Source organism: Nilaparvata lugens, chromosome 1 (genome assembly GCF_014356525.2).
Source record: "Nilaparvata lugens isolate BPH chromosome 1, ASM1435652v1, whole genome shotgun sequence".
Classification (NCBI taxonomy): domain Eukaryota; kingdom Metazoa; phylum Arthropoda; class Insecta; order Hemiptera; family Delphacidae; genus Nilaparvata; species Nilaparvata lugens.
In genome coordinates, this window is record NC_052504.1 from 66,879,232 (window position 1) to 66,890,882 (window position 11,651).

Here is an 11,651-nt window from a genome sequence, read left to right on the forward strand (position 1 = left end):
AGAGATGGGAAACTACATTGCAGGATATTCAAAAAGTCTACTTTTATTCAAAAGTCTACCCCACTTGGATGTGAATTATTTCTTATTGCAATTTGAATTATCATTGGAAGTACAAAACAGAAGAAACCAATATTGTTGTATAGAAAATCTTGTAGCTATTGGAAAATAGATCATTAATCGTACCTTTAGACCTCAACCAAACAATGAAAAAGTGGGAGGTGGGTACACGGATACATGCACAATGATACTACTTTGTAAGTAACTGAAAATCAAGGAATATTCAACTTATTAGCGTCTAATATGTTATATCGCTTATTAGCGTCTAATATGTTATATCGCAATTAATTATTGTTAAAATATTGATTATAATTATTCGTTCAGGATAACAGAAAAATACAATAACATCCATACATCAAAATGGTCATGATTTAATATGTTCTCACTATAGTTGTCAACGAATTTACTTTAATTCACTTCTATCTTATCTGCGGTCATTCATCACAATAAAGCGGCGAAATTGCGGTAGAATTACATATCGAAGAAATTGTCATTGTTCACGGAACTCCCAGACAAATGAAAAGTAAGTATACCTATTATTGCTTTTGTCCATTCGAATTTGAAGAGTCCTTATCAACTTGAATTTGAAATACGTATAATGAGAAATATGAATGATAATAATAAATAATCCTATTAAGATAATAAAATTCTCCAACATTGCTGAAATATACTGGCATAGTCGACTGACTAATAATAGGCTACTGAACTGTACACATCTTCTGTTTCAAACTACAGTACTATTAAGCTCATTAAAGATTTCATGGTTCTTCACAATATTATTTTATATGTTTGCTCTTGAAATATAATCAGGATTTTGTGAAGAATGTTGATTCATCAGACTTTTACAAATTAAAAGTTATTCAAAGTTATTCTGCAATGCGTACACTACAACAGTGGAACTTCAATATAATACATTACGGTACATATATAGGGACCGTTCAAAAAATTTACCATTGCGGGGTCTGTACTAGTAAATCGAGGTGTACTATATTGAAGGTTGGAAGCTATACGTTTTTAGAGATTGTAGAAAAAATGTACTATGACGGGGAATGTACTGTAAAGGCGTTTACTATATCGATGTTCCACTGTATTATTAATTATGCTTATATTCATAGTACGCTTTTATTTATCCTAACATGGAGATTGTGTCTGAAAGGTATTCTAATTTGGAATTTGATACACGTAATTGAATGAATCCAAGTTATTTTAAGTACAGGTTCAATTTTCTTAATGAGCTCGATTTGTGGATCTGTATTATCGATACTTTGATTTCTTTAATAAGGCATTCGAACATATCTATCTGAAGAGCGTAAACAAGTTCCACTTGCTCGTAAACAACTTCTATTTTCAATCTCATGAGTGTTCAAATCCAACTCAGCTCTAGAAGGCACAGAGTGATTTCAATTAAGTAGCTACGGTAGCCTATAGTCTAGAAAACAACTCATTTCCTTATTCCGTTTGTATTGAGTGATGAGAGTTGAAGATTTTTAATAGTCTTTGACAACTAAAATTGGTTAAGTACCAATCATCATAAACTCTAGGCCTTATTATGATGAGAGTGCAAAAAATAATTTCTTGAGTATATTCTTATAAATACTCAAATCATTGTTGTCTAGATTGCATTACACTGAAGATACTATATTTCAAGGAGCTTATGGCGTGTAAAATAGATGAAAGAGATGCTTGTGGCCAAAAAAGAATGGAAATATGACTTTCTATGTTTACAAGTGAAGGAAAGGGAATAATAATATTAAGTCTGTTCGAAAAAATAAATTATCAGATCATTCAAAATGATATTCACAATATTTTCTGGAATAATTATGCACTCTCATTATTTGTCATTAAATTCATGTAATAGCTTTCAAGGTTGAAGTTTTCAATTTCTATAATCTAAAGTTATTGTTAATCTATAGTTATACTATTGCTTCAGCAAGAGAAGGAGGAAGGATACATTCATTTTTTTCAAAATTAAATGAATCAGATGTATGAATTCTTTAGAATTAGATTCTTCCAATTTGATTCTTGAATTAGATTCAAGTTTTTCAAAATTAGATGCATTAGAGAAAAAATAGTTCATTCGAAGTATAATGACATAGACCGTTACATTTTCAGGTATGGAAAGCTTGAATGAATCATACTTGAATTTGAGATTAAAAAATATTATTAATAATGATTGGAAATGGGTCAATAATATTAGTAGACCTACAATAATACGCATCACATCGCTACTCAAGACTTGCCAGTGCATATAGCTGCCTATAATTTGGTGATAGAAGATGAGTGAGTGAGTGAGAGAGAGAGAGAGAGAGAGAGAGAGAGAGAGAGAGAGAGAGAGAGAGAGAAAGCGAGAGAGATAGAGAGTTTGTGAGGGGGGAAGACAGATAAAAGAGAGCTTGAGAGAGAAAAATAAGAAATTATAGAAGGGAGATAAATGATTTAAAAGAGAGAGCTTGAGAAAGAGTGTGTGAGAGAGAAAGAGAAAGAGTGTTTGGGAGAGAAAAAGACGGAGAGTGAGTGAGTGCTATCACATTAGCTACCATGTTGCAACCATAGTAGCAGAAAACAATATAAAAATGCAGTCTAGGTGTTATATATTGTAATATTTCAATTCTATTTGATTTTATAGTCGTCTATCGTGAAAGATTACAAATGAAATACTGAGAGTCTTTGTTTCAAAAGATCATTGGATGAATCAGAAGTGAACTACAATAAACATAGTGAGTCCACTGTTAGAAGGAAAGAAGCTATCAACTGTACTCTGTATGCTTTTATCTCTAGTGTTGGAATTCTACGTGACAATTAACATGGGTTTAAATGAAGATTGAGTTTATCGTGACATTTTTCAGTTCGAAGTACCAGACCATTTATAACTACCCAGTTATGAGCTATCATGACAAGAGGTAGGCTAGGCCTAGTGAGATTGCCTCGTCTTAACAAAGAGACAGCTACAGCACATATTTGACAATATTACTCTGTAGATTTCCTCCGGCTACTATGCTATACCAGATCTCATTTCTGATGTTTCATGCAATCAAATATTTTCAAATCATCTCAGAATTTGAAATTTTATTATCAAACTATATGCGACCAAGAAAACAGAGACATTTCAATGATTGGAAATCATAATGGGATTGATTGAAGATGTAAGTTTCTTGAAACAGATTATAACTATGGATTATTCATTATCATCGACATGCGGTCATAATTTCTACTGGAAAAACAATAATATTATTCACTTGCCTGAGGCATTTTCAAATTTTATATTGAGCTCATTTCATGAAATTATTGATTGCCGGTAATCAACATTTTAATGTTTTGATGGAGAATCTAATGGTTCTTACATTATTTTGAATATGGCCTATGTAATATATATCCAGACACTATTTGCCAATCAATACCCATTTTAATGATGTACAAACAAATATTCTTTAATGATAAAACTACAATCTTTGTGTTTACTCACCATTACACACTTCTCGATGATAAAGAGGTAGTTCTTTCCAGAACTGAAATTCCAACTTCCTAACAAATTAACACTAGAGAAAATTCAACTGCAGTGTCAATGAACCCGAGCAACACATTTTCCAATAGTCATTGGAATTGGAATTTGCTGCGATTAGTCACTTCACAATATTATAGCTGTTATTAACTCGCTGTTTTCAAAGTTATAGAAGCAACTCGACTCAATTGAGTTGTTGAGTGATTATTGCACAGTATTATTGAGAGACGCCTTCTCTTTGTTTTCAAATATCCAATCAACACTATATGTCAGTATTACCACATAACAATTATTGTTGGCGGCGATAACTGATACACAATTATTTTGGATTGAGCTTGGTACCAAACCAACCTACAGAAACGACTGTTGGACGCGTACTGAGCTACTGAATGTTTGAGCTTGAGTTTGAGAGACCGTCGGCTTGAGATTCGAGCCTTGAAATGACGTGCCTCTCAATAATCAGCCAATAGCGACTCTCACTTGATCGCGCCGTGTTTACTTGCAGATGACGTCACATACATCACCTCATCGTTGGACCTGACATAACGACGCAACCCATTCGGCATTGGTGTAAACAAACTCTCATCTCACCCACCACTACTACCAAAGTAATCCGATTTTTAATAGACTCACATTGTTGTTGTGGTGAGTAGATGGTGTTGTTGTTGTCTGGTGCTAGCAATGCCAGGGTCGCACAACATATTACGAGTTGTTTATCAACTATAATATGCGTTTCTCAAATTACCTATCTTCAATTTTTCTCTTTAATAAATTATTAATCACTACCGACAATCATATACCGTAGGCTATTATATTGATTAATAAAATCCAGTTAATAGTCCCCTCGAATTTTTTCAAGTTGATTTTTATTTTTGATGGTATAAAAATGTAGTGAAATTGATACACGTCTCATTATTTCTGAACAAACAATTTCGATTATTCCAATTCAGTTTTCCGTAATGTAAATTGGAGAGAGATTTCCCCAATTTTCCTCCTCCCGTAGTCTATATACTTTATTATGTTTGTAATTAATATTGATTGAAATATCGATTATTGTTCAATAATACGACGAGTATCTCATGCAGTAAAAATCCAAACTAAAGTAACAAGGCCTACGTATGAATCGAATAATACTTATAATAATATTAAAGTTTGTGGTTGAATTATACTGAAAAGAAATGCATATTCTGTTGGAGAAATTATTGTTCAATGGAATATGATCGCCATTCTCGCCACATACCTTTCAAAAGAATTCGAGTTTTAGACGCGAAATGTGCAATTGGTTAATATAAAAAAATTCTTATCTAATTGTGGTATTGAAAAACAAACGGACTTTTCTACCAAAAATCTCTGAAATATGAAGCGAGGAACCAGGATGAGAAATCGAGTTCAAATACAACAAAGATCAAACGCCTCCATAGTAAAATAAAAACTTCATTACCAATGGAAAACTAAATGTTTTTTGATCCGGGCATTCCCGATGACTTATTCATGGAAGTGGAATTATTCGTAGAAAACGCAGCAAGAGCAGTACCTATTGTTTTCATCACTAATAGATGAATACTGTAGCTTCACTGATGAACCTTTTGATTGAAAAGTGATAAAATTGGCACGTGATTTCATTGATAAAAATGGTGAACAAATCTAGTCTTTCGAAGTCTGCATGAAATCGTACTATTTACTTCAATTCTCGTTGCAAATACCTTATTTAGTTCCATTTGATATAGCGTGACGATTGTGTCCAAGGCTATATGCCTAGAGGTGTTTTATAATCTTACCATGCAATCTATTCTATTATTGTCGTCGTTCAAATGCGACTTGATCGTAGCAGATCATTGTTATCCTGAGAAATCTCACAATATTCTTGTAAAAGACAAACAAAAACTGTTCTTCAAAAAAGTTCGGTTTTCCCCGTTTTTCCATGCGTTATTCGCTATTAAGATTTTCAGTTCAGGTTTTGCAAAGAAAAGGTCTTGCAAAGAGATTATTTTTTTATTTATTGTATAAATACTATAATCATAATACAATTATGACATTGGAGGAAAAACTAGGCTAAGCTGTACTATTTCTCTCCAAAAATTTTGATAAAATGTTAATGTTGTCCAAAAGATAAGGTTATATAATCACACACTGCTTCGTCACTTGATTTTCGGTTCAGAAATGATGATTTAAAACTTTTAATTTTGAAGGTTGATTTTATACTCTAAATGAATCACAGAATGTATCACAATAAATTAATCTTTGATCTTTAAATCGGAAATACTGTGATCATACGGTAGCGTATTATTAGTATGCACTTTGGTATGAAATTGAAGAATATCCTGAAGCTAGTTGAGCCACTATTTCCAGTGAGAGAATTATCAAAGGATCTTTAAAAATTAAAAAATAAGTAGCTCAAGATGATCATGTGAAAAATACTATTTAACAGATTTATGAAGATTCTTTCCATTTATGCTTATGATTGAGTGATTGCACAAGTAGCACCATAGCCACCTCTAATACAGTATTAGAGGTGGCTATTATAGCACACATAATGTGGATGCAGTTTATGTAGCAGTAACAGCTAGTGGAGATAGATATTGAAGTGAATTGACGTCATCTGTTTAGAAAACAAAGCTTCTCAAAGTTTGTCCATTGGTAAACAAAGCTTATTGACTGTAAAAGTGTGAAAACAAATAAATCATAGTTGATAGTAGCCTATACTTGTCTTTGTCACAAGACTCTATTATGTACCGTACATTTGAAAGCGAAGCCTAGTTGCAGTGATGCTCAGATGATAGTAAGTTCACAAAAAAAAAAAAAAAAAAATGGAAACTCTGAAACAATATTATTTACTGACCATTTTTTGACCGGTTGTTGAGATGGTCTCAAGAAAAGTTGTTTGACCATTTGAAATTCAATAAACCTGCTACTTCTCTATTTTTGTAGGCCTTCGCTCACCAGTATCCTCAACTGGGAGATTCTTTGATGAGAAAATGAGTAGGTATCAGATCACAACATTTTCAACCAAATGAATAAAAAATGTTTTTTTTATATTCGAATCGAACTCGTTGCTTGGCTCAATGTAAGTGAAGTTTGGATGAGCTTCACTGTTAGATTGTATGAGAGCTGACAGCAGCAATATCATGTGGGAGACTTTTGAAACTAACATGGGAAAGAAGGGGAGAAATGGAAACTTGGCATGTTGGTTCAAAAATAGTCCACAATAGCAGTAGGTGCCATGCGGCAAACATTCTGCTTCTGAATTGCAATTTTGGCTCATTTAGTACACTGAAAAAACTCCAGACGAAGAATTGGCAAGTAGCTTAGCAAGCGAAAAGCAATGTTGACTAGAGATTAATTTTAGACCATCTCTCGAACATTATTGCTTCAATCTGGAACAATCAAGCAATTAACTTCCTCTTTCCACTTTTACATTTCCACTCGGGTCAGACATAAAGCTTTTTATAAGTAGGACGCTGAATATTAATAACTTAATATTCTCTCAATTCAATTGCCACACTCACTTTCAAAATTCTTTAACACCTTTGTAAATGATAATTTTGAAAATATCATTTGAAACGTTTTTCAGTCGTTCATTTTCAATGTGAAATAATATACTTCGCTCTGTGTGCTCTCTTGTAAGTTCTATTGAAATTTATTTTATATTCGAAAAGATTGTTTCTGTTCGAATTGAAACAAGGAATATAGAATGTAATGAATTCAGATTATGAAAATGAATTCAGAGAGTATTGAATATTATTACAATATACACTCTCTGAATTGAAACTGTACTTTCCGGACTGTTATAATTATAGAATACCTTATATCAGTTAAGTGCGGTGAGTATGGAGTGAATACAGTTATTTTCTCAGAGAAAAGAGTTGAATTACATGCTCCTTTATCTCGCCAAACAGATTATTTATATTTGTGGTGATATAATTTTCCCTGTGAGAAAAATGTTTCCGTACAACAATGATAAAGAACTTCCGTTCAAAAACAAAGAGCTTTCAAAAGAATCGTATTCACTACTCACTTCTTCCCAGAAAGTCAGCACCTCAAACTTCAATCAAATAAGTCTATTTTAGTCTTCTCCTTTCCGTTCAGAAAAACACATATGAAACCTATCAACAATTCGATTTCATGCAGGTTTTAGCTCCATAGAGTATTTTTAGATATCTTGACACATCTATAAAATTATTACATATATCCTTCACTATGTTTATAAGCTATTACAACAATCAATATTATTCCCAAATACCAATAAATAGGGTACAGTAGGTACAGTTTCATTGTGGATGGGATTCTCATTTGAAATAGTAATCGAGCTTCATCTTTGAAAGAGCTATTTATAAATAAGAGCCAAAAAAAGGCGGATAGTTTTGTGTAATTCCCATGTCGTAGCCTAGGCTACTCAATAGAAGTGTTCCTTTCATTTAAAATAACTAATCTGTTTTTTTATTCTTTCAATCGTTGTTTATTGGAATACATTTATTGATTTGTCAGCCATAGCTCTTCTTGAGGACATAATTAAAAATTAATAACTATTTTGAGACTATTATTTCCTATGTATTGATACAGCAGGTTACCTAATATTCTGATGTTCAATTCTGCTTGATATCTTTATCTCCATTCAGACAAACTCTTGTGGTAAATGAATAGCCCTAGCCCACCTTCATCGTTGAACTTTATCATAGTTCTAAGCAATAGGCGCAAGAGTTATCACCGGTTGAAACCCACATTTGCTAGTAATTCAAACACAACGACAACACAGGACACAGCTTGAAAATCTATGATGCATAGAGCGTGATTCTTAAGAAATGGGGAGCTCATTCACTACACTTTGAAAATAGTAGTGTTCAATATTTCATAATGATGTATGATGTTTTGCAGGCAGCCTCTGCCATTGCCCATTACAACAATGTGCGGAGGATTGATTGATTCATTGATTTGGCAGCATGAATGCATTGTGGAGGATTGATTGATTCATTGATTTGGCAGCATGCATGCATTGTGTGCTGTGTGCTGCCTACTAGCTTTAGTCGACAATAAAATTGAACATTGAACTATCATTGTATAGTAAGCAGTAGCAGAGTTCACTCAGAATCCATTAATAAATGATAGTTTGTTGGGAAAATCGATAGCTGAGGTGAGGATGTGCTGAGGATAAACATACAAATATGATACCGTACTGGAGGACTGACAAGAAATAAAAATGTAACACACTAGCAGGTAACCCGTGCTCCGCAAGGGTCTAATTGAAAACATGACAAACTGGAAACTTGACTAACTTGACAAACTGAAATATTGAAGAAATTAAAATAGTCCTATAACCATCCTCAGTAAATGAAGAGTCAATAAGCGAACTTTCAAGTTAATCAGTCCATTCAGACGTAATGATGCGTCATTCTTGAATTTCCTTACGTGTATATAAGCCAATTCTTTCCTTTATTATAATAGATAATCTGTATCTCTGTATCTTTTTCATATATACATGTCTGGATCGAATAAAAGTATTGATGTGGATATAAGGGCTACATGGAAAATATTTTGATAGTAGCCTATAATTGTTTGAATATTTTCTGTGTTGATTATTTATATCTACTCCACTTTGATAAAAAAATCAATGACACACAGTGTTAATGTCCTTGAATAAAATTCGCGTAAAGTATGCCTACTTTCTTCCAAAAGCAATTCAGATAAGCGAAGTTCAAATGATTGGAGTTCAGAACAATATATATATTTCCGTTTTGGGGATCTTGAAGTTCTACTGTATTTTATTTATTGGAAGCATTTATGAAACATATCATAGTGCATAGTACATATTTGCATTGTAAAAAAGCATTGAAAATGATAAGAAACATGAAAAAGAGTATGTTTTATTCTCACCTGTACTATGTACCGGCGGCATAAGTAGTTCTTTCTTGAGTAATATTAGTTGATAGAATTACACCTCTATGTCTCTTCACTCTTCACAATAGTAGAATCCGATGAAACAGAGGTTGAAATAAAATGTTCCTATTTTTTAGCTATTCATTGTTCACTGCTATTGATCAAAATAAAAAGCTCAATAGCTCCTGTATTCTTCAGCTATGCTAAAGAATAGGGAGACTGCAATGAATTGGTCAAAGTCAGATGAGAGGACAATACGATGATCACAGAGGGAATACACCAATGCATGAAAGGAGCGACTCCCAGAATGGGCGGCGGATTTTCCACTGCTGAGAAAATGACGTGCTCACTGCAAGGGGGGAGGGGGCCAGGGAGTACCGATCCCCAACCCTCAACCTACCCCAATGCGCTAACGCCAGACCGGCACCGGCATAGCTTCCACCCCCCTCTACTGACCACCTCTCCAACCCTTGCGCAAATTTCGTTGCCCCGTACTATTTTCCTTATTGATCCGTCTACTGTTCTCATACAATCTGCTCTAGCTCTTAAATTCCAAGTGCAACCCACAACTTTCCATTACAGTATGAAGTAATTAATGATGAGATAAAATTGTGTAATACTTCTAGAACCCAATCAATATTAAATTAATCACATTTGTTCCATAATAACATTTAAGGGAATGAATCTTCTTCATCCAGTAGCGAAGCCATGATTTTGTAATTGCTGGGGGGGGGGGTGGTTGGTTGGAAATATCACAAAACACCACTCAACAAAAATTGTGGAGAATTTATCAAGCTTCATGTTTGAATGGTTAGTCATGTCGGTTGAACGCATTGTTTCCTAGATATGAGCGTGGAAGCATATAAAATTTCATTTCATTCATTGCTATAAAACATTATAATCATATTACAATAAAAAATAACTAAAAAATTCAACTTTTAAACCACCCTCATTCCCTTAGCACATGAGGTAGGGATGGGGACTTTTGATATGCTCTCGTCCTAACTAGTCCAAACAAAGATGCAAAGTAAAAAAAAATGTGTTTAAAAAATTCCCTCCAAATTCCTTTGTCTCTTGGTCTATTGTTGCAAAACTGAAGATTTCACACTCAACACTAGAGCTGCTGCAACATTCGTGGGGAAATGCGTAAAAATGTAAAATTATACATCAAATTGAAGAGAATTCAATGCTCTATAAGCTTATAAGCTGCATGGATTTTTTCCAATAATTTTAAAAATTTATAAGAGAAAAATAGCAAAATTGAAGGCAAACGTGTTTTTTCAAAAATGTCACACCTTCAAGAACGGCTATCTCAAAATCCATAGAAGATATAGAAAAAGGTTTTGAGATGAATATTGTAAAAAATTATGTGATTGAAACCAATGAGCTTCAATGTTGTAAAGAAAAGTTATGTCCATAAGATACATAGTCTTCGAGTTACAAAAAAATGGGAGAAAAAAATGGTACCTTTGAACCAAACCCACCCCCTTAGCACAGGGGGTAGGGGTGGGGACTTTTGTTATGTTTACCTCTTTCCTACTCTGCGGGGTAACAGAACTGCGGGGTTGAACATTGCCTTCCAAACTTTTCTCTCTACAACCTTTCCTTGACTGGACTAATAGTATAGTTTTGAAAATCCATTGCGGAAACCGCCCCTGTTATGGGAGTGATGTAGTTGTGATGCACACATTATATCGTGGTCGTAGAGAAATATATATATTATATGATTTGATGAAATGATCAAACATGTCTACCGGCGAGATTCAAACCCACGACCGGGTAGCACTAGCAGACTGAATGATGCAACGCCTCATGTTCTTTGGGACAGAACATTTCAAATTCGGTACTATATAAATCCATGAGATTTCTTGGATGGATTCTTCATGGTATCGTTGATCTAGTAGAACAAAAATTTTCTAAAAATATCAATTTTTGAAAAAGTTATTCGATTTACCAAAAATTAATCAACCAAAGCTATTTTTGGTTATTTTTAGTAAATTGAATAACTATCTTAAAAATTGATATTAAAAAAAAATTGTTTTACTAGATCAACACCATGAAGAACCTATCCTCTAAATCTCATGGATTCATCTCTTACCGAATTTGAAATGTACTGTCCCAAAAAATTAAACTTAAGGCGCTCATATCTCAAAAAGCAGAAAAAAAATGTTTTCCTGAGAAAACTTTTTCATTTTGATAGATTGATGATATACAAATCGAAAAA

The 11,651-nt window shown here is 33.4% G+C and overlaps 1 protein-coding gene across 13 annotated transcripts in view; it reads right to left on the minus strand.

Moving 5' to 3' along the window:
- LOC111058914 (phosphatidate phosphatase LPIN1) overlaps window positions 1-9,830 on the minus strand; it is a 47,066-nt gene extending 37,236 nt beyond the window's left edge. For 6 of the 13 annotated variants that reach the window (XR_005572839.1, XR_005572824.1, XR_005572823.1 and 3 more), the window contains exon 1: window positions 9,425-9,770. Coding sequence is in view for 4 of the 13 variants with exons in the window: in XM_039440425.1 (XP_039296359.1) it covers window positions 9,425-9,446 (22 nt within the window). In the remaining 9 variants the exon portion in view is untranslated. Of the gene's footprint in view, window positions 1-3,520; window positions 4,020-9,424 lie in introns of those variants that run through there. The other 7 variants (XR_005572848.1, XR_005572842.1, XM_039440465.1 and 4 more) reach the window with 2 other exon arrangements.
- Between the last annotated feature and the right edge of the window lie 1,821 nt (window positions 9,831-11,651).